The sequence below is a fragment of the Ambystoma mexicanum genome, chromosome 14 (assembly GCF_040938575.1).
Source record: "Ambystoma mexicanum isolate Mex_15411 chromosome 14, UKY_AmexF1_1, whole genome shotgun sequence".
Taxonomy (NCBI): Eukaryota; Metazoa; Chordata; class Amphibia; order Caudata; family Ambystomatidae; genus Ambystoma; species Ambystoma mexicanum.
The window spans coordinates 664,579,783-664,602,984 of record NC_090940.1 but is presented as its reverse complement, the minus strand read 5'-3'; the positions used below and the strand labels follow the sequence as shown (position 1 = coordinate 664,602,984).

Below are 23,202 nucleotides of genomic sequence, written 5' to 3'. Positions count from 1 at the left end.
TCTGTAACTTTTTACTTACAGGAGCAAATCCATCTGAGTGGCAGATACTTGTTCTACCAATTTTGTGAAATTTACCAGGCAGGCTGCATTTGCAGCTGTGGTAAGAGACACATGGGACATTGATCGAATATGGTTCCGGTCTTCTTTTTTTTGCCAACTCGCAATGGTTTGTTCTTTCTTGGTCCTTTTTCCGATGAGTTGGGTGGGGACGTCTTTGTGTGACTTTTGTCTTTGCAGGGATCCCTTTGTTAAGCCTGCCCAAAGGCACCAGTGTCTGGGAAGACAGGAAACTGTCAGGACATCGATACTCCACAGGTCTTTGTCCAACAGTGGGCCTGCTTAGATCCAGTTATAACTGGGAGGCTAGCTGTCCTGAAAGTACTGCCTCCACCACAAGTTTGAATGGCAGCATGCATGTTGAATGGCTGGCTTCCTGCATAAAAGGTGGCAGCGGAGTTTTCCCAAAGTCCCACTTGGACGTAAGACTTGAGTAGAGAAGCTATCCCAGTTTGTAGATCCCCAATTCTTGGGATCAGTTTGTACTACTCAAGGACCTTGGAAGAGTGGCAGAGCAGTCAGGCTTATCATAAGAGGAAGATGTGAGCTGTAGGTAAGTTAGTACTGCACATCAAGGAAACGCTTGCACATACATTTATATTAAAATATAGATTTTATTATATTTACACAAGTCCCGGTTAAATACTTGGCACAATAAACCAACACACATAGGTATCCTTTACAATACTTTCAAAAGGCCACTTCTTAGTTGGTAGTTGCTGAACGCGCGCAATTGTTACAGGAGTTTGACGGGTCTACCGTACTATTGGTAATAACGCGCACTCACAAAGTAATACAGTAATTGCATTTAGTCAGCACACACATATAAGATAGTGATTTTTGGCAAGGAAAACAGTTGTTTGATGTTATCCCAGAAGAACTTCAGGTTCTAGAGGTGGTTTCCCAGCACAAGTCATTTAAACGCAACCCTAGCTAAAAGGCAGTTTGCAGAGGCTTAAAGTTTTGAAAGGCAGCTGAAGCCAAAAGTTCCTGTGTATACTTTCTAGTCTAGATACAAGAGACTTAACATTGGAGATCCTGTTAAAGGACTCCCTAAAGGGACACGGTGGCTTGAGTCGAGGCGAGGTAAGAGGGGGTTGCCCTGTACACCTCTGCGTGCACTCCACGCTCTGGAGCAATTTTCTGGAATAAGGTAAGCAATACCTTTTTTCCCCACAGTACCTTAGGTTTGAAGAAAACATTTGTGGTGGATGCTCCGTGATGGTGCAGCTCTTGACCCGACCTCCAGATTCCTTGGTCTGATGACGAAAGGCAGGACACTGGACAGGATCTCTCAGCAGCAGTCTTGAGGGAGGACCTTTGGTGTGGCTTTCAGCAACTTCTCTGGTCACTCTGCGGGTTTGGCACCTTTTCTGCAGCACCAACAAAGGATGCGATTTGCCTGGTCATTCTTCTTCGGTTCCTACAGTTCCCACCAGTCAAAGGAAAGTAGTTGTCTTCTTCGGAGTTCCTCTGTTGCACAGAAAACGGGTTCAGGACAGCAGTGCTCGCTTCAAGGTGTTGCAAAGGGTCTGCAGGTGTCTCTTGTCGTCTTCGGTTACTTCAGCTTACAGTGATCGGCTTGCTTTTCACTCCAGGAGCCTCACCTTTTTATACAGTTCCATCAAGCACTCCTCTGCAATCTTCCTCAGCAGTTAACAGAAAGGGGCATTTGGCTGTCCATTCACGACAGTCAAGACCCCCAGTGGGAGCTGGTCGCATTCAGGCACTCTGGCAGACAAAGGACAGGAGGATGGAAAACTCCTCCCCCACTTCCTGCCTGACCAGACACTCTGGAGCTTAGGCAGGGACACCTAAGGGTTCCTGCCAAAGGTAAAACACACACACACATGCCTCCCCATCCCAGAATGGTAGAAGAATGGCTAACAAAAGACAACCATGCTGTAATGGTGAAAATAGAAGGGAGGCCCCAAGTTGGTGCCCCTATTGTGCACTACCAAGGTTATGGACATAGCATGCTGTAGACAAATCACACACACGAGTTGGTAGAAGGCCTCCACTGCCACCAGCCATAACTAGAAGATGGTCTATGTGACTATAAAGTCACAGGAGCAGAGAGAAGAGGGATACTGGGTATCCCTTTGGCACGCCACATACGATGTGTGCCAATCTCTCAGACTATAACGTTTTTGGAGAGATACAAAGTATCCTCAAGAACTGTAGTTATTCTAGGATACTGAAAAGCATCTCAAAAGAGGACCATAAGGGTCCCCAGCAACACTGCCTATAAGGAGGTGTGTGCTACAATAGTGAAATACAGGGGCCTTTAAGAGTTATGGAGCAAAATAGGCTCCATAGAACAGGTAAAAATACAAAGAAATACAAAGAGAGTTCCAAAAGACAGAGCCCATAAGAATGAATGAGTGGAAAAGTGCTGGGGGTCTAACTAAGAGACTGGATAAAGCATAACAATGCTAAATCTCCCAAACAAAAGACGGTCTTGATGCTGAAGCCAGCCGGCCACTGGAAGATCCATTCCGAAGAGGACAATGTCTGCAGCAATCTCCAGGCACTGCCAGAGCTACCTGAGTGACCACTGCTGCCACAGCCCTCTTTTCTAAGTAACAGGGAAGGTCCGATCCAGACTACTTCCTCCCTTAGACTGGTGGCACCAGCCAGTCTGAAGACAACCTGCATTTTAAACCATTTCACAACAAGCTGTGACCTTCACTGGCTGCAAACTGCCAATACCCTGGGACCTGTGGCCAGTGCATCGCCTTCGGAGGAGCAAATCCTCCTGAAACTATGGGGGCTGAGGGCGAGACTCCTTCCAAACCTCCAGAGGCAAGATTCTGCTTCTTGAAGTCCCCTAATCCGAAAGGCTGGGCCGAGGAAGCAAGCTGAATCGACAGGGCTGTAACCGTTCTTCACTAGTGCCTTGAAAACGGCACCAGAACCGCAAACCATCCTTTGTTGGGAGCCTGTCCACTCCACTCAACTGCTGCTGCAAAGATCCATTCAGTGTCCCTTCAGTCTGCCTGACCAACAATCCAGTGACAAGGTCTGCTGCTGCATCGTGGTGGCTTTGTGCTGCATCCTATTCTTTATGTTTTAAGGTAGTGAGACTCTTGGTAGAAATTATCTAGAGTTGCTTTGCTGCTCCTGTGGTGCTGGAGTACTGATTCAAGTGTTTGGGAGTTTGCCCTTGCCTAACGCCCGAGTGCCTACAGTCTTCTCTGCCCTGATCTTTTTCCCCCAACAAAGAAACTGTACTTACTTGCTACAAGTCTTCTGAAGCGCTTGACTTTCTACAGCTAGCGCCTTACATATTTTACCCCCAATCTGACTGACACTCTAATACCTGGATGGGGATGGACTACTAATGCTTAAGGCCTCTGTGCATTTAATGCAAGTCTTCAGAATTGCTTCATCTGTCTCCCATATTATCCAAGATGGACATTTTGTTAGTACACCTCAATTTGCCTCTGCGATCATAAAGGTCTTGTTCTCCCCTATTGCCACTTGGAAGTCAGAAAGTTCCATGCTTTAGAGATCATGGTATGAAAAGCTAGAATGTCATCTGGGGTAGACACCCCTCCTGGAGAGTCTAACGTCCTTTGTTTGGGTATGACGGTCTACTAGTTTGTCTCCTGAACCTTGTGAGGGTTACTGTGGAGGTTCTCCTCCTTCTGGTTTGTCCATTGATTGGTCGTCTAAGGAAAATTCATTGTAAGGGTCCCAGTGAAGTAGAAACTGATGCTTAACTTTGAAGCCCACTGGAAGAACAACAACTGCTGCTGCTGTCCTTTGCTAATCTGAAAGCTGCTGTGCCTTCAAGGAACTGATCCAAGAGAGGACCTGGTTAGGATACCTCTTCCCACGCTACGAGGGACCATGGTGCACCAGCTGATCTTTGCCAAAGCTCCCTGGTAGTCAGACCTACGAAAGGCTGCCAACAGGAGAAGGAGACCACCGAGGAGAATGCAGAGAAGCACCAGACATCCGTCGACCGCCGTCGCCGACCAGAGCCACAGACGCCGACGCCCTTGCTGGGCCAAAGTTCTTCACTAACGCTTTGCAGCAACGAGCCATCGTCGTCGAGGTGCACTGCATGCCTCCTCTGTTGCAGGACATTTTTGATCTCGTCTACGAGCACCGCAAGGACCGAACCTGCTGCCTCAACGTTTACCTTTTCTTCATCTCGGAAGTTAGACGACCCGTAGCTCCTGCTTGAAAGTGAGTGCACTCAAGAAGGGCCCGTCGATTCCCTGGCGAAGAAGCCTACAACATTGGGGTTGCAGAACTATTAGATAGACCTGAGACTATATTAAGTATAACTGGACTGGGCTTGTCAAATACGCTTTATTTACAGGTTGCCCAGATGGGGAGATCCTCACACAGAACGGTCTCTTAACCGTTTAACTGCCATGGGTTCTCCCCCCCCCCCCCCTCCCCCCTCCCCCAAACCCCTTGTAGTGCCAATGCCTTTTTTGGTGATTTTGGTATTTCGCCATTCAACATCTAGGAAAAAAATAAATATTACCATAGACAACCTCAGACCTCTCCTAATGCTAACCATCCCGTACTGAATGCAAACCCAACTGCCCTTGTAGAACTCTATAACACCACTCTGGAACAAGCCCTCAACCAGATAACCCCTCAAATTAAGAAAGGCCAAACAGCCCACATGAATAAATGGTTCTCAGCAGAATTAAAAGCCCTCCGTAATAAGAGCTGCGGAAACTAACTGGAGAAAAGCCCCCTCCCTCATCTAAAGATAAATTCTCATCTGCAGCTTCTACCTATAAAACTGCTATCACAAACGCTAAAAAAGAGATTTTCAACTTGAGAATACACAATGCCAAATCTGGAACGAAAGAGTTATTCTCCATTCGAAGAGAACTCGAATCGCCAATGCCACCCACAGAGGACTGCATCAAGGATGAAGTCTGCAATAATATCCTTCTAGCATTATCGAACAAAATAGCCCTCCTACAAGCTGAAATAGTCTAAAAAAGCTAGCCTTGCCTACAAAGACCACTTTAGTAGTAAAAAGAGTCTTACCACCCCCGACTGACCTCTTTTCCACTTCTCCCCAGTCACAGAGGACAAAGTAGTAAATATAATTGCCAGCCTTAAACCTTCTAACTGCCAAGGTGACCTGTGCCCTGCCTCAGTCATCAAGGACGGGGCTAAAGATCTAGCCCCATTCATTACCTCGCTGATCAACTCCTCGTTTGAAAATTCAGCCGTACCAAACAACCTCAAAGAAGTGTGGGTCCTTCCCCTCCTTAAAAAACCCAATTTAGACCCTAACCTACCAACGAACTATAGACCCATCACGACCATCCCCTTTCTCCTTAAAATACTAGACCGAGTGGCTTACCTCCAAATATTGGGAAGACAATCTCCTAGGCTTGCGACAATCAGGCTTTAGACCCAGGCACAGGACCAAAACCGCCCTCCTGGATCTAAAAATCCAAATGGATGAAGCCAAAGACCAGGGCAACTTGGTTTTGCTCCTGTTGGATCTATCCGCGGCTTTCAACCTAGTTGACAACCAAATTATCCCGCAACACCTCTCTTCAGCTGCCGCATTCTCACAGAATGCTACCAATTGGATTCAGTCCTCCTTGTCTGATAGGTCGACTAAGGTCTTCGCTACTTCGGCTGCAGCTGACCCTGTCCCAATCCAATGTGGAGTACCCCAAGGTTCCTGTATTTCACCCACGCTTTACAACCTCTTCACTAAGCTCCTTTTCGACCGTCTAGAAGATCTGGGCATCACTTATACCAATTACGCGGACGACGCCCAGGTCCTCATCAAACTCACGGGGTGCTATATGAGAGATGTTGCAAAACTCAACGAAATCTACCTTGAAATTCAAGCATGGATGGCCACCCACGGTCTCTGCTTGAACGATGACAAGACGGAATTGCTCATGTAGGCTCACAGGCCCGCGTCAACAAACTGGACACTAGGTACCAATCATTCACCATTGATGGCAACAGTATAAAAGTCTCAAAAGAAGTCAAAACGCTGGGCGTGTACCTTTACTCTACCTTTTCGCTCAAAAAACAAATAAACACCACCATCTCATCTACGGCCTATACGAACAAACTCATTAATGCCTGCAGGCCATTTCTATCTACCACAAGCTGCCTCACCCTGTCTAGAGCACTGATATTATCCAGACTAGACTATTGTAATAAACTTTTCCTTGGCACCACTAATAGTAATTTGAGCAGACTCCAGGTCCTACAGAACAATGCCATTAGATGCGCCCTCAACCTTCTGCGTAAGGCCCACATTTCTACTGTCAGTAAGGAAGTCCAATGGCTCCCCATCCGGGACAGAATTTAACTATCATCGCTTGTCATCCTACACAAATGCCTGTCACTGACCGCTCCACGCCATTTATCAGACAAATTCTACAGACACAGCACCTCTAGACCCACCAGAACACCGTACATGCACCAACTGAACATTCCCAAATTCAATCTGAAAACAGCAGGAGGATGGAACTTCCCTGTGGTAACAACGAAATGTTGGCACACGTTCCCCTTTACCATCAGGTCTGAAGAATCATTCTGGCCTTTCAGAGCCATGGTGAAATCCTGGCACTTTACTCAATAACATGATACCTGCATGCATACATTTACTGCATTTTGCAACTTCCTTCCCGCACATTGTAACTTAGCCTGTACCACGAATTGGACCACTCTGTAACCCGGTCCTTATGCTACCTACTGTATTTGCCCTATGCGTCTCTCACGTGCAACCTTTCTGTAACTGTTGTTCCTCAAGACTAATGCGCCCATTTACCTGAGGGTTTGGCCACGCTTTCTAAATAAACAAATAGAGCTAAACGAATGTCTTGTAATGTTTTCTGTTTCATTAGCCCCTGTATCTCGTCCTTGGCAACAGGGAGGTAATCCCAAGGACGAGATACCTCGCCCTTGGCACTTAAGGGGTTAAACGTGGGTAGACTGTCCTGCCATTGCTTGATTTAACCTTGCCTTCTTTCAGTGTCTATCGTTGATTCATCGTGCCATCTGATTCGTATGTCATTTGAACTGTTAGCAGTTGATGCATTTTAAAGGAATCGATAGTTAAGAGTGGTACCACGTAGACCTGTATATATTTGCCATTATAGTATTGCCAGAGTACAAAGTGTTATTGTGATTGTGGACCTTATTTATATAAAGACTGTTTTAACAAAAAATGTGTGGGCATTCCTTTGTGGGTGCTTGGGGACTACACTGTACTTAAGAACCAGCTTGCATCACCTCCTTAGAGCTGAAGCCTTTGATTGCTCGACTTCGCTACCGCATAGAGAATCTTGGCTGGGGTCCTTTGTGCTTCTCCTCTGCCATATAGAGAGCAGGAGTACAGACTCACCCCTCCGGTCTTTACAAAGGCAAAGTTAGTTTGAACACAAGCTTCAAATAACAGTGAGGAAGGGAGCATCAAGGAAAGAGGACTTGTTGACTGCCTTAGGGTGGGGGATGAGGGGGAGTTTGAAGGGCAGGGTTCATACAGCAGGATTATAGTAGATACAGTTCATGTTTGTCTGCTGCTGCTAAAAAGAAGTTATGTACACAATAGTAGCTTCTCTGCTATAGAATCAATGTAACTATAACGGTCATTGTTGTTCCCCTTTTCCTATGTATCCCGCCCAAACACCCCAATTTGTCTTGTAGCGCCCGGAATCACTGGTGTATATGCGCCATACAAATGCCCAATAAATAAAATAAATGGTAAGTTGACCTGGCAATCTTGAGGGTGTCCCACAATCGGCCGCATGCAGTTATGTATGCATTCCACTACTTCCAAGCAGCTACGAACAAATGTGGAGGTGAAATCTGTTTTACTTTGTTTTTTAATTTCTAAGCGTTTATATGAGATCTAAATAAATAACTATTATACATTCTGCCTAACTTGTACCATTGGGAGTTCTCTGTGTGCTTAACTGAACGTTTCACCAAGCATTGCTGCTCAGTCACACTACCCCAATATTTTTCCTAGATATTACTGTCTTTCTCTGTTCACCAGATCAGGGTGGCCTCTCAGAATCTGTCCACAGGGCTGATTCTGGAAATCCATATCGCCAAGTTTGGTTTCCCAATTATTACATCATCAGCCGAAGGAGAAAGGAGTCCAAACTATACATGCACATTTTATTTTTTACTGAGGTGTATTTATTACCATATGTTTTTAAAATCTCTGACTGGGTGGCTTTGTCTCGTTGCTCTCCTTATACCTGGCAGCTCACATTTTGTTTGTCACTTTTCCAATTCTCAGAATCTAGAACTGCTGGAGAAAGGCTGCAGTAATCTCAGAAAACAGATTCAGAATGCCTCTCATTTTGGCGTGCCGGTGGTAGTAGCTGCTAATACCTTCAAGTAAGTGGCATGTGAGGCAGGATGCCCTCTTCGTTCTATACCTGTCAGCCTTTTGCCACTGTTTTCTGCATTCAGCTGTGTTAGGGAGTTTTTCAAAAGTCCACCTTATGTAGAACTTTAGAAGAATCACACTTGAGACATAGTATAGGCTTAGTATAGGCCTGAATCACAGGTTTTATTGGTAGCAATGTCTGAGCAGTCAAGCTTATTTTAGGAGGGAGGAAAGGCTGTAAGAGGTACGAAGAATTTGCAGTATACACATAGGCCAACGCAACACTGACACACCAACAGTTATATAAACATAATGGTTTTTTATTACACACCATATGTAACCTAGAAAAAACAAATGCAATCTTTACAGTCAATAGAAAACTTTTGGAATACTTTCAGAATGGCTGTATGCAATTCAACAGGCAAGTAAAATACATTTGTAATAACTGTTTTAGATAAAAATGAATTGAACCAGGCCAACATAAAGAAGGTAAATACTTTGCAATAGTTTCACATGGCCTTAGGCTTTAGTAGTCCTTCCCTATTCAGTTATGAGTCTCGGGGTTGGATTGGAGGGCAAAACAGGTGTGGCACAAGTTGTAGAAAGTCTAAAAATTCCAGAGGGAATCTGCAGTAGCAAATACGTAACCCTTTTTGTTGGGTACAAGGTTCAGGGGCTTCAGAGAAGGCTCTGTGCAGGTTCACAGGGTTAGGCCTGGGCAAACATGTATGGGCAAGCTCCTAAACACGTGAATCAGTGCTCGAGCAAAGCAACTCGAGGTAAGTTCTACCAGGAGTCTCACAATACCTTGGACGTGAAGAGGATGATGCAGCAGCAGACAGTTACCAAATTCTTTCTGGCAGACGAAAGAAGGGAACTGAAATGGATCTCGTAGCAACAGTCTACTGAAGAGGCTTCATACAAAAGATTCTTCGGGGGTTCTGTGATTTTTGGTGCCTGGGGAGGGGGACATCTTGCCTCTGGAGGTCCAGAAGGAGTTCAAAGTTTCGGGAGGATTCGATCTTCAGAAGGCGATGCACTGCACAATGGCCACAGGTCCCACGGTATTGGCAGTTTACATCCAGTGAAGATTGTAGCTCATCATGGGATGGCTTGAAATGCAGGTTGTCTTGCTACTGATCTGGCTCACCAGTCTAAGGGAGAGATTCGTCATTTTCGGGGCTCTCCTGACACTGGGAAGAAGGGGTCTGACAGCAGCAATTACTCAGAAGGCATCTCCAGTCTGGAAGCGGCTGCGGACATCTCTCGTCTTCCGCCTCATCGTTGTTTCAGTTTCAGTGTTCCGTTTATCTTTTTTGTTTTTTGTAAAACACACTTTTTTGTAATTTTAGCAAGGAAGACAGAAAAAAGAAGAAATGGTACGTTAAAACAATCAATTAGCAATACAGGAATTGTGCAAGAAAAATAACATCCAGATTCTGTAACAATATTTACAAAAAGCACCAAATTTTGAAAATTAAGAGGAAAGGGTAGGCAGAATAGAGGGCAAGAAAAAAAACAGAAGAAAGAACAGAGAAAAGTGAAAGAGAAAGAGAAAAAGAAAACGAACCGTGACAACAAATAAGAAACTGGGGGAGAGTGAAGGGGATAACGGGGAACCTGAGAGACAGCACACATATGAGTCATTAAAGACATTCCAAATGGCAAGGTATTTGTCTATTCTTTTCACCCGCCGATAGCTGGTTTTCTCTGTTTGATAGAATAGCCGGATTTTGTAGCCAGTCATCAATCTCTGGATGAGTGTCACTTTTCCAATGCCTCAAACGCCGTTTTTCACCACCAAAAGCACTCTGTAAGCCCAATAGCAGAGAGTTGGAGATTCAGTGGAATCAGTCCTAACACGCACATATGGGAGGAGTGAGGAAGCGACCGACCCAATACTACCTCCATTCGCTTTAAGACTTCTTCCCAAAAGCTTGCCACCTTTCGCAGTAATTGCCAACCTCTTTCTTACAATTCCAGCATGTATCCATCTGCATCAGATAACTCTGCTTTATTCTTGTAGGTGCCCAACAGATACCTTGATTCATTCTGTGTGAACCGCAGATTCAGGTCTACCTTAAACATAGAGGGCCCCACGCAGATTCGACTCCAATCCCTATCTGTTAGGCAGAAACCTGTGCAGTTCCCTCTGGGACCACTGCAAAAGATTTAGGACTACAGGTGTTTGGCAGTAAACCCACTTGGTAGCAGTCTGTACCACACAGATTCACTTGGTAGCTGTGGGTGAGCAGTCAGACTTCCCTCAAGAAGAGTTAGGCAGTATACAGGGTATTCACAATAGGTCAAAAGAACACAGTAGAACAAGTAAACACTGACCAGGGCTTGGTGTAAAAGAGATATACGTATTTATTTAAAACCACATCTAATAAAAAACACAGGCACTAATATTAAGCAGTTCAAAAACACGGTCACTAAAAGATATACACTCCCTTCAACGATTAGTTTGACAAGTCTTAAGTAAGGCAACCCTATTTTCAGACAGCGGTGAGCGCTTAACGAAGATGGCACTCTACTCAATCGGTTTAAAAGGGAGAGAAAGGCAGAACAAAGATAGAAACAGATCCCAACACTTTCAGAAGAATGCAGTAGGAGAAGAAGGCAGGTTAAAACCATAAAGTCAAAGTTAACAAGGCCGGACCCACTGTAAGAGGCTCCGGTCGAAATGTGTCCAAGGTCACACGGTTCAAGTGCCCAAAAGTCTCAATCAGTTCAGAAAGAGTTGGACCAAAAGAAAGGGACCAGTTAGATGGTCAAGGCGGCCAGCCCAGTCCTGAAGGTTAAGGGATTATTATTACCTTGTAGCAATCTTTAGAAAGGGAGGCCTGGCGGACACGGTACCTTAAAGTGGTGAGAATACTCCAGCGGGGGTGGTAGTTCCTGGCAGCGGATGCAAGTCGGTGCTTCGTCCGGGGGAAGAGGATCTCGTCGGGGAGGAAGACGGGAGTCTGTTGCACTGCCGGGGAAGAAACCAGCCGCGGAGTTCTCAGTTAAAAGGAGCGGTCCTTTTATTCGCGGTCCAGTGTTAAGTGGCTTTCCTGTTGCCGGGGTGCTTGGCACGGGCAATTCGGCCACAAGACGTCCTGGGATGCGAGGAAAAGAAGGTAAACTGGTTGTGCCCACCAGTCAGGGGAAGAAGACTCTCCAGCCGGGAGATCTTCTGACGTCGGGAAGTGGCGAGTCTGTTCCGCAGGGCTCCACCGGTGGTGTCGTCATAGCAGGTCGGCTCAGCTTCTCCCTCGTCGGATTCTCAGGTCCTGTGGCGACTTCTGAAGTTCCAGTCCCAAAAGCCCTGCTTTTATGCAGCACACCCCCATTCACTCAGCCTAGCTGTCAATCAAACATGCTAAGTGGTGAGCCGGCCGGCTCACCACTTGGGCCAATCGCACAAGAGTGCGACTTGAGTTACCAAGGTTACTCAGTCCAGGGTGCCTAAACCCCCTCCCACACCCCCTGTGGTACCCAGACAGAGTGGCACCACTTTTGGAGGCTTCTGTGGAGAAGCCTGCCAAAAAGTGGAACAAAGGGCTCGACTTGGGTTGGAGTCACAGAAGAGAACACAAACGCCATTTTAGAATCGAGTTCTGGCAAAAAATACCAACCGGCGAATTAATATTAAATAAATAAACCGGCGGTATGTTCGAGGCTATGAGAATTAAATAATTAAAGTTGGTAGCCTCGAACAGTGGGAAAATCCCATAGAGATATATTTGCGGTTGAATATAAAAAGTAGTATCCACTGCCATCAGCCAAAACTCGATCAGGGGGGACGGAGATGTGCCCCCTCGACTAACAGACCCCGGGGCAATCGAATTGCCCCGACCAGTACGTCCACAATATGATGGTTTGTACTGGTTTCTGTTCATAATTTGGGACTAGTAAAGCCAATGGTGACTTTACATGCCCTGGGAGACAGTAGTCAGTCCCAGGGTGTGGAGTCTATGGTGGGGTGTCACTATGACGCCCCTGTGTCACTGCACTGAGGGTGCTGTGTAACACACATAGTAAAAACACATGAGACCCTATGGAGTAAAAGACCCCATAGCCCATAAAACACATTAAGTCAAAGGAACCCCTCAAATCATGTCCAACAGTGTGAAGAAAAGAGACTCTCTCTTGGGAGGAGAAAAAAACACAGCAAAGCTGCTGGGGAACTCACTAGGTTAGGAAATTCAGCCTAAACAGAGAATTCTCCCTAACACTATCCAATATTTCAAAGCCCATTTCCAGTGACCACAAAGCCCTACCATGCTCCAGAGGAGTACTACTCCGCGTTTGTGTTAGCAGCTTATACATACAGGAGGCCGAAAGTGGGGAGCCCCTGGACAGGTGAAGTAACAGAGGAATAACCTGCAACAAGGCAATCAAAGGTGTTAAAGCATTCACAACCACTTCACGAATAATTTGATAGCGACCAGCCTCAGAGGCTCTCAGCTTATATTTGAATTTTAAACAAGAGCATAGATGCACCATCATATATTTGCCCCAAATGCCAGCAGATCGCAATGTAGACCATGAATGTGGGCGATTATTAAAGCAGAGCTCTGAGTTCCACCAAATTAAGGAGGCAGAATTCAGTAAACAATTAACACCAGAATCAACGCAACACTTTTTCCAATCCTTCGAGACGTGTCTGATAAACGGAGTGGACTTGGATAGAGGCATTCTCTTTTCCTTGCGGAGTAGACGATCTAAAGGGGTTGGACGAACTACATTCTTCTCTATATACCCAATTGGGGGATCCCACCTCATCCCCTCTCAACCAAAAATGCAACATATGTAATGAGAATGCTCTGTGGTAAGAGACTGTGTCGGGGAAACCAAACTCACCCAAGTGAACCGGTTTTAAAAGTACTTCCATTGGAATCCTAGCTTTGTCTCCCCCCCCCCTTGACCCCCCCTCAAACAAGAAATTAATAAATTACGCAGAACCCTATTTATGTCTTGAACCAGATCTCCAGTTGGGTGTAAGGGTAACATGCTGAAAACATAGAGAAGTTTAGGTAGCAGGGTCATCTTAAAGGGATGGTGCTATCAAAAATTGTAATGGCCCATAATCAAAAATATATATAAAAAATATGTATAAACTTCCTATGTAAAGTTTTGAGCAAATGAGGCTAAAACTGAAACATTTCAAGCACCAGGAGGCATCCATTTTGTGAAATGGATGAGCCTCCTGTGCTTGTTAATTTCAGCCCTTGCGGCACTAATGAAGCAAAAGCCAGCCCGCTGTAATACACCAAAGCTACCAGCAGGTGGCTTTTGCTTCATTATTGCCGGAGAGCAGAGATTAACACATCCTGCTGCTGGTAAGTGCTTTAAATTTAATTCTTTTTTGAAGGCGCTGCAAAATGAATGCTGCGGTTTTCTTTCTAACTTAGAAAGAAAACCGCAACATATGTAATGTTGTATTTGGTTGCTGTGCAAACAGCAAACCTAATTACAAGGTTATTGTATTTAAAAAATGCTAGTTTTCTTTCTAAGTTTCCTGGAGCCTGAGAAACGTAGAAAGAAAACCGCAGCCTTTAGAAATGCAACAACGTTGTATTTCTGACTGCAGCTCCTTTTGCTTTGAGTCTCCTGGACTGCCCGAGGGGAGTCCAGGAAACTCCAAGCGAAAGCTGCCGCAGTCAGAAATGCGTTGTTGTATTTGAGATTGCCATGCTTTTCCAACCACGGCAATCACAAATGCAACATTGTATTTATAATTGGTGCGCCTTTGCTTTTTGCCTTTCATTTTACGTTTTCTGTGCTTCCCTGGGCTTGGAGCCCCAAAAAGGTAAAATGAAAGTGAAGGCAGCCTCCCAAGCTCATGCACAGCTCTGCTCTGGCTGCAGTAAGCAAAAGCTCCCAGTAGGGGGCTTTGGCTGCCTGTGTAATGCCGACAGGGTAGAGCTTAACGAGTTGAGGAGGCTGCCTGAAATGGTAAAATGGATGCTCCCATGTAAACGCTTTGAGCCTAGTTTGCTCAAAAGTTTACATAGGAACTTTCATTAAAATTATGTTTAATGCATGTTTTTCATTATTGCGCATCTGTTGGGACAATATTTTTGAGCGCACTTCCTTTAATGACATTTATTTTTCCCCACAATGTAAGCTCTAGTTTCTTCCATTTTAAGCATAGTGTTTTTAACTCTGCAATGTTATACTGAATATTAGTTGCTAATAAACTATTTATGCGCCTAGAAATTTGTATGCCAATGTAGCGGATTCTTTATCCACCCAACTCTCCTTCTGTTGGATGAATTCGATATGGGAAAGATTAACGTTTTGGATACATTCATTTTGTAATCTCAAAATGCGCCAAAATTTGTCAAAACTAAAATTCTTGAAACGAGGATGCAGGGTCTGACATCACAACAAGAAAATCAACCGCATAAGGAAGAACCTTGGAGATGCTATCTTCATCCTCCGGATCTATGCCATTTATGCAGGAACCCAGTGTTAGGACAGTTTTTCTAAAACAACAAAGGGGCTTGTACAACTATACCTTGGCAATACAGAAACTCCAACTGTTCGCATAACGTGGTACTACTCGAAGTAGTGGTAGCTATGGCAGAGTAGCCAGGCTTATTTTAGGAGGGAGTGAAGGCTGTAGAGCAGAAATAAGAACTTGTAGCATACAGATGGTCCAAAAAAAACCTGATATATTGTAAACATTTTCTTCTTTTTTCTTACTATATACGTGGATAAAGAGAATTCTTTAGAAAGGTAAGTACTATTATTAATCAAAAACACAATTATATGATATTTTATTTGTATCGCGCTCGTACGCAAGTGTTTCAGAGCGCGACAAGGCAAGGGAGGGGAACAGGGGAGAACAAAACAACGATCTTAATAGGCCCATTGACATTGAGAATGTGCAAGTGCATGGGAAAGGGAAAGAGGAAAAGTGCATGGAAGGGGGAGAGTGGAAAGTGCGGAGCAGAGGATAAACCGATAAATAATAATAAATACAAATAAAATGGAAAATGGAGCAATAAACGGAGGTAGTGCAGCCAGCAAGAGGCAAGTGCTGTGTTTACAGCAGCAGAACTGGATAAGTCTGATGGGGTCGGGGACTGTATGGGTACAGATGGTCCCCAGTGCAAGGGGTGGCCGGGAGGCAGTGCAGGGCCAAGGGGATAGAGGGTGGGCAGGTGCACAGTGCCAAGAGAGCATATCAGCAAGGAAGACGGGGGAGAAAAGGCAGATGCAAAGAGGAAGGTCTTGAGGTACTTCTGGAACCAGAGATGGTTCTCCTCAAGTTTTATAGTGGCAGGGAGGCTGTTCCAGAGGGAGGCTGTTCCAGAGGGAGGCCCTGGCCAAAGACCGAGATCTACCCCTGTCTCGTTTCTTTGAGAAATGACTGACCCTTAGGGAGTCAGAGGAGCGAAGAGCTCAAGAGGGGAGGCATTTGCGGAGGGATGGCTGAAGGTATTTTGGACCCAGGCCCATAAAGCCTTGTGGACCATGCAAAGGGTTTTAAATTTAATCCTTGCATCCACTGGGAGCCAATGGAGAGATTTCAGAGTTGGAGAGATACAGGGCTTGAGGCCAAGGACAGGTCTCGCAGTCATGTTCTGGATTAGTTGCTGAGGGCGCAGAGTAGAGGCAGGTAGATTTAGAAAGAGCCTGTTACAATAGTCCAACCTAGAGAGAACCAGAGCTTGGGAGACAGCGAGCTTCTGGGGGAAGGAGAGGAAAGGAAGAATGCCTCTGAGGTGCAGTAGGAAGTTTTGACTTTTTAGAGACCTCCGAGATGTGGACTGAGAAGGAAAGTCTGGAGTCAAAGATGACCCTGAAGTTCTTAGCCTCATAGGAGGAGGACCAGGCGAGGCCGGCCAGAGAGGGTGGGGAAAGGATGGAGAAGGGTTCCCAATGAGGAGGATCTGTGTCTTGCTGGCATTCAGACAAAGATCATTGGCGGCACACCAATCTTGAATGGCAGTTAAACAATCAGGGATGAGGGAGGGAGACGAGGTGGCCGAGGGCACCCTGTAAATGAGTTGTCGTCAGCATAACACTGGAAATTTGAGATATCAATGCAGTGGGTGAGAGTTGCCAGGTATTGGTTGAAAAAGCCAGGGCGAGAGGTTAGACCCCGGGGGAACACCACAGGTAGAGAGGAAGATGGAGGATAGGTAGGACCAGAGTTGGACATGGGAGGGTCGATCAGAGAGGAAAGGGGTTAGCCAGGCCAGAGCCTGATCAGTGATACCCAGGTTCTCACGGAGACGGTTGAGCAGGATGGTATGGTTGACTGTGTCAAAGGTAGAAGAGAGCTCGAGTAAGATGAGGACAGAGGGAATGTTAGTCAAGAGTTATATAAACCAACATAATGCTTATATGTAAACCAAAGTATAACCCTTATTTAGAATAGCAGTATGCAGTTCAAGGGAGACTTAACTTACTCCCGACAAAATACATTTTAGGTGCTCGGGAGGGGGTGGAGCGGAGTCGATTTTGTCTATCTGCCACAAGGGAATAGTTTCTTACCTGTAACTCCATTTCTCCAGCATTGGTATCTTTCATGGATTCACATGCTTAGAATATTCCCCGTCGTCAGACTGGGACCCCTCGGTACACATATATAGCCTTTTCCTATAGGAAAACTTCCAACACTTTTGTGTCCTATCTACGTCCTTTTGGGGCCCGCATACGCCTGCCCCGTAGGACGTTGCGGTATAAAAGCCCCGCCCCCGCGGCTCCCTTCGGATTTCGGCCCCTCCAAAGTAGGAAGGGTTAAACCTATCAAGCATATACATTGCATCCTGGGGAGGCTGGCGGGCGCATGTCAATCCATGAAAGATACCAATGCTGGAGAAATGGAGTTACAGGTATGAAACTATTCTCTTCTCCAGCATTGGATCTTTCATGGATTCACATGCTTAGAATAGATTGTATAGCAGTAAAGTGGAAGACGGCGGTGAGAATGCAATGCAACGTACATCCACAAAAAATACATAATGCATAGGTACACAAGAAATAAGTTTACCCATATACCTGTACCTCCATAAAGCATACGGTTACCAACAGGTAGAAAAAACTCTCCACAGTGCAGAGCTTACCTTATTGAAACAGATGGCGCAGGACTGCTCTTCCCATCTGCACCTCATCCTCATGCTGCCTCGCAAGGCAGTAATGGCGGGTGAACGTGTGGGGCACCGACCATGCCGCAGCCTGGCATATGTCCGTTAGCGGAATTCCTGCCCACAATGCTGCTGAAGAGGACGTTGATCTTATAGAATGGGCTCTAGGATGCCCTTGCAGCGGGCTTCCAGTCTTGGAGTGGCAAAACGCAATCGTCGACGAGACCCACCAAGCCAGTCCTTGCTTAGAAATTGCATTTCCTCTCGTCAACGGACCATACACGATGAACAGTTGTCGAGTAGACCGGAGTTCTTGTGTACGATGTAGGTAAAATTTTAGGGCCCTCTTAATGTCCAAGGTATGAAGAGCTTTTTCCGCTGCCGATGATGGGGTCGCGAAGAAAGTAGGGAGGACAATGGACGAGTGTTGGTGATACACTGTAGGAACTTTCGGAACGAAAGTAGGATTAGTTGCCAGAACCACTTTGTCTTTAAAGAATCTTAGGTATGGAGGGTCTACGATCCGGGACAGTAGGTTCGGGACCCTCGGAAACGCTATTGGTTGTTCCAGCGACAAGTGAAGCAGCTCGGAAAACCACGGTTGCCTCGGCCAGTACGGTGCCACTAGAATTACCCGGCAACTGTACCTGCATATCCACTGCACCGTCCTCCGTATGAGGGGGAACGGAGGAAAAGCGTAAAGGAACTTGTCCGTCCATGGGAAGGAGAACGCCTCCCTCATGGAACCCTCCTGAGGCCATCTGCTTGCGAATTGCTTGCATTTCTTGTTTTCCTTCGTTGCGAAGACGTCCAGTGGGGGGTGACCCCATTTCTCGAAAACTTTCGTCAGCTGAACTGTGTCCATTTCCCATTCGTGTATCTGGGCCATCCTTCTGCTGAGGGAATCCGCTTGCGAGTTCCTCACTCCCGGGAGATGGTGAGCCACGATGGATATCTCGTGCTTTGGTGCCCAATGCCACACTTTCTGGGCCTCCATGGAAAGGGTCCTGGATCGCGTCCCCCCTTGTATTCTTACATAAAACATGGCCCTCGTATTGTCCGTCAGCACTCGTACTCTCGATCCCTTGATGTGTGGTAGGAACGCCTTCAAGGCCCATCGCACTGCTCTGAGCTCTAACATGTTGATGTGTAGGAGTGACTCCGTTTGAGACCAACGACCTTGCGTTTGAAGAGTGCCCATGTGAGCTCCCCAGCCGGTTAGAGACGCATCTGTGACTATGGTTAGCTGGAACTCCGGCTCCTGTAGGGGTACACCACTGTTCAGGTTGTGGAAACTCTGCCACCACTGAGGAGTCCGAAGCAGTTTGTCGTCGTCGTCGATGATTATCTTGTCTGACCACGATCCTTGGGCCTGTGTACACCGGTCTGCCAGGGACTCCTGAACTGGCCTCATGAATAGGCGACAGTTGGCCACCAGATGGATGCAGGATGCCATGGCCCCTAGGACCGAAACGTATTTTCTCACTGAAAGCTTGGTGTTTCGCCGTAGTCGACCCGCCAGTTGATTGAGTTTTGAGGTTCTGTCGAGGGAAGGCTTCACTAGCCCCGACTGGGTTTCGAACTGTGCCCCCAGGAACACCAACGTTCTCGATGGCATCAACAAGGATTTTTTGAAGTTTATGGCGAATCCCAGCTGTTGTAGAAGCTGCATGGTGGCTTGCAAACTTGTGTTGGTCGACGCTGGGGAGGATCCCCTTACCAGCCAGTCGTCAAGATATGGGTATACATGGTGGCCCTGCCTTCTTAGCCAGGCCGCTACTGGGGCCAGGCATTTCGTGAACGTTCTGGGGGAGGTTTTGAGCCCAAAGGGAAGAACCGTGAACTGGTAGTGAGTCCGCCCTATCACAAACCTCAGGAACTTCCTGTGCTTCCGCACATTGGAATATGGAAGTACGCGTCCTGCAAATCCAGGGACGCCAGAAAATCCCCTTCTTGAACGGCTCGGATCACTTCCTGGAGCGTGAGCATTTTGAATTTTAGGCTCTAAGGACTTGGTGAGATCGCGTAAGTCTAGAATGGGACGCCATTTTCCGTTTGGCTTTTTCATGACGAAGTATCTTGAGTAAACCACTTGACCTTTCTGTGATGCTGGAACTAATTATATCGCACCTTTTGCTAACATGAGTGTTACCTCGTGTTGCAGTACCCTCAGATGGGAATGAGCGACAAACGCAGGTGGAATGTGCGGAGGGCTGCGCTTGAATTGTAGAGAATGTCCGTTCCTTATTGTGTCCAGCACCCATTGATCTGCCGTTATTCGTTCCCATTCGTCGACATAGGCTGATACTCTTCCTCCCAGAACGGTGTGTTGCTCGTCATTGCTGATCTTTGTTTTGCTTCTCTCTCGACGACGACGGATAGGATGGTCTCTTCCTGGAGGTCTGGAAGTTCCGGCGTTGGTTTGCTGCTTGAGAAGTACGCCTGTATCCCTGGGAGGGGTACACCGACCTACTGAAGGATCTGTCTCCTGACGCATAGAATCTGGAATTACCTGAAGCCCCTCTAAAGGGACGAAAAGACTTGTAGCTTCGGCAACTCTGGAGGGCACCCAATGAATGCGCCGTGTCCGAGTCCTTTCATTCCCTTCAGGAATCATCTACTTTCTCTCAGAATAGAAGGTCTCCCTCAAAGGGCATATCTAATACTTTGTATTGTACCTCCGGTCTGAAGTAGGTACACTTAAGCCATGACTGTCGTCGTAACACAACCCCATTATTGACTTGCTTGAAGCCCGATTCAGCGAGGTCCACTGCCATGTTTATTGCGTGATTGGAGGCTTCCTCACCCTCTCGGACGAGTAACATTGCCGCCTTCCTATGCTCTTCCGGAAGATGATCCAGCAACGGAGCTAGCCTGTGCCACATTTCTCTGTCGTATCTGGCTACAATAGCCAGAGAGTTTGCAGCCTTTACGGTAGTTGCTCCCACAGATGGCACTTTTTTGCCGAGGGCATCCTGACGTCTTGCCTCATTTTCAGTCGTGCACTTGTGCTGGGCCTTAGCTTTCCTCGCCGCTGCCGCCGACACCACCGATTCAGGCGTTGGTTGGGAGGATGGGAGGATAAGCACTTGGGGGTAGACTCTGGAGCCTTAAATTTTTTCTCAAGGTGACCTTTTACCGCCGGTTCCGAAAAGGGGTGACGCATTGTCTGCAAACCCTCTTTCCACACATGATCTAGGATGGGTATTGAACACACTGACCACCTCTTACCCATGTGGTCGAAAAGAAAACAGTTCTTTTTCTGTTCCTCCTGGGACAAACCGAATTCCTTACATGCCTTCTCCATCATAGAATGGAATGATGCAATATCATCCGGGGGGACGGCTGAGCCGGGCTCCTTGGGGTTTCTAATTCCACCTCTGACTCCCAGGTTGGATCCCTGGAGGGGGATGAGGAGATATCCGACATGGCTCCTCTGTCAGACTCCAAATCTGGCAGCTCATCTTCCTCTTGGGGTGCCAGTGGTGCTGAGACTGGCGTGCGTAAGCGAGTCGGTGGACGGGACGGGACGGGCCCGGCTCGTTGACGGGTGACTGTGGCAGGTTTACCTGAGGTAGCCTCTGGTCCAACGACCTTAATAAAGACTGAAGCGTGGACAGACCCTCCAACGACAAAACAGATTGAGGATTGAGTAGAGGGGCAGACACCGGAACTCCGGATCCCCTCGTCGACGACTTGTCAACCACTCGTAGCCCGAGGTCTGCCGGGCCAGCTATTCCCCCGCTCTCGTCCTCTCCCGAGGACAGCAACACTGCCTGTTCCTGCAGTAAAGTATCCGGAGGGATCGGATTGAAAACTTCAGGCCTCCAGGCTTCCTGTAGAACCTCTGTCGACGAGGCCGCTGTTGTTGTCGGCGGGACGGTAAATACCACGTGCGTCAGTGGTAGGGAGGAGGCCGATGACTGGACCGCCGTCGACGACGGTGGCTTAGGCGGTCCTGCCTTTTCTGCACTTGGCCTGCTTTTACCCGACTCTCGACTCGTAGTCGATCTATGGTGATCGCCCGAGGAGCATTTCGGCCTTTCCTTGTCATGCTTTTTTGACGAAGATGACTATTTTCTCGTCGAAGATTCTTTAGCTGAATGACTCCGAGATGACTCTTTCTCCGCCGGTCGAGATTTCTTCGCCGGTGGTTCCGACGATACAGCGCAGTGTGATGTTTTTGCCGATTGTGTGGAGCCTACCTCCGAAGGGGGGTATGCCCGCGCACCATCATTCAACCATGCCACCAGCCGTCGATTTCGGTCTTTGAGGGTCTTTTGAGAAAACCCTTTGCTTATGTCAGTTATCAGCCGAATGATGAGGGTGGAGACAGTATATACAATCCATATGTCCATCCCCCTCGTAAACTTTTTTCAAGCCGCATGTCGAGCACGGACGGAACAGCGCCTTTCCCGACATGAAGGAAAAATTCACCTAACTCCAACTTCAAGTACACAACCTTGTACAAAATAGTAAGACGACGCGAGGAGATCCCACTACTTTGGAGACGGTTGAAATCTGAAGGGAGCCGCGGGAGCGGGGCTTTTATACCACGACGTCCTACGGGGCATGCGTATGCGGGCCCCAAAAGGACGTAGATGGGACACAAAAGTGTCGGAAGTTTTCCTATAGGAAAAGGCTATATATGTGTACCGAGGGGTCCCAGTCTGACGACGGGGAATATTCTAAGCATGTGAATCCATGAAAGATCCAATGCTGGAGAACTGTTGAAACCATTGTAAAAGTTCTTTTTGAGTGCAAATCTTTGAACAAATGTAGTATTTTGCACTTTGATCACCTTACACAAGCCTTTGCATTACATCTGCTGGTCTGGTTTAGCAGCAGATTATAACATCTAGGAATAAGAGTTTGGGTTTAGCTGTGCTTCGCTTTTTTAAGGATTTGTTTGTTTAATGGAATAAGGATTGTTAAAATAGCTCTGATTCTGAGTTTTTGAATACTGTCCAATAATTGTGTTTTAACTTGCATTTTAGAAGAATGTTGAAGTGTAGGGAGTACTATTATTCCATAATGTAGATATTGTTTTTATGATATGTATTTTCTTGTTTTAACTGTGAAAAAATTCTTGTATGAATAAACTTCACATATTTAAAAGTTATTGTTTCCCACTGTGTCCCACTGATGTGAAAAGCAACTGTAATAGTTTATTACAACATTAGGTTTTACTCACCTAGTACAACTGAGGGTTATCCTAAATTCCTAAATGTATTTATAGGTTTATACTGTTCCATATTTGTGTCCACTATTCAGAAAAAGGTTCTCCATGAAATAAGAGAAATGACGTTTTGGGGTCGAAAATTACTTTTTTTTTTTTTTTGTTTTTTGCATTTTATATATTTGTTTATGCAATGGGGGCTCCCCAAACACCCCCACCACCCCCTGCATACTCCCTCACCCTCTTTGCCCTACCTTTATTTATACCCTTACCCCACCTATTTCTGTTATAAAAACATACAAAAACCCCTGACCAATTCGACACAAAATTCGGTAATTTGTTCTTCACTGTTTTCTTTTTTTTTCCTACGGATAGCTTTAGAAAAGTATCCTGGTAACAAGGTTGGTTTACGAAGTGATTTCTTAATGGAACGTCACTGCATAGCTACCCTTGAATTACTCACTGTATTCAAAAAGTATATGTAACCTGGTTTTACTCCACAAGAACAGCTGATT

At 46.4% G+C, this 23,202-nt stretch overlaps 1 protein-coding gene across 2 annotated transcripts in view; it reads left to right on the top strand.

The window, feature by feature from the left end:
- MTHFD1 (methylenetetrahydrofolate dehydrogenase, cyclohydrolase and formyltetrahydrofolate synthetase 1) overlaps window positions 1–23,202 on the top strand; it is a 517,055-nt gene that overhangs the window by 409,454 nt on the left and 84,399 nt on the right. For both annotated transcript variants that reach the window (XM_069638218.1, XM_069638219.1), the window contains exon 23: window positions 8,324–8,424. In XM_069638218.1, the coding sequence (XP_069494319.1) occupies window positions 8,324–8,424 (101 nt within the window). The remainder of the gene's footprint in view (window positions 1–8,323; window positions 8,425–23,202) is intronic.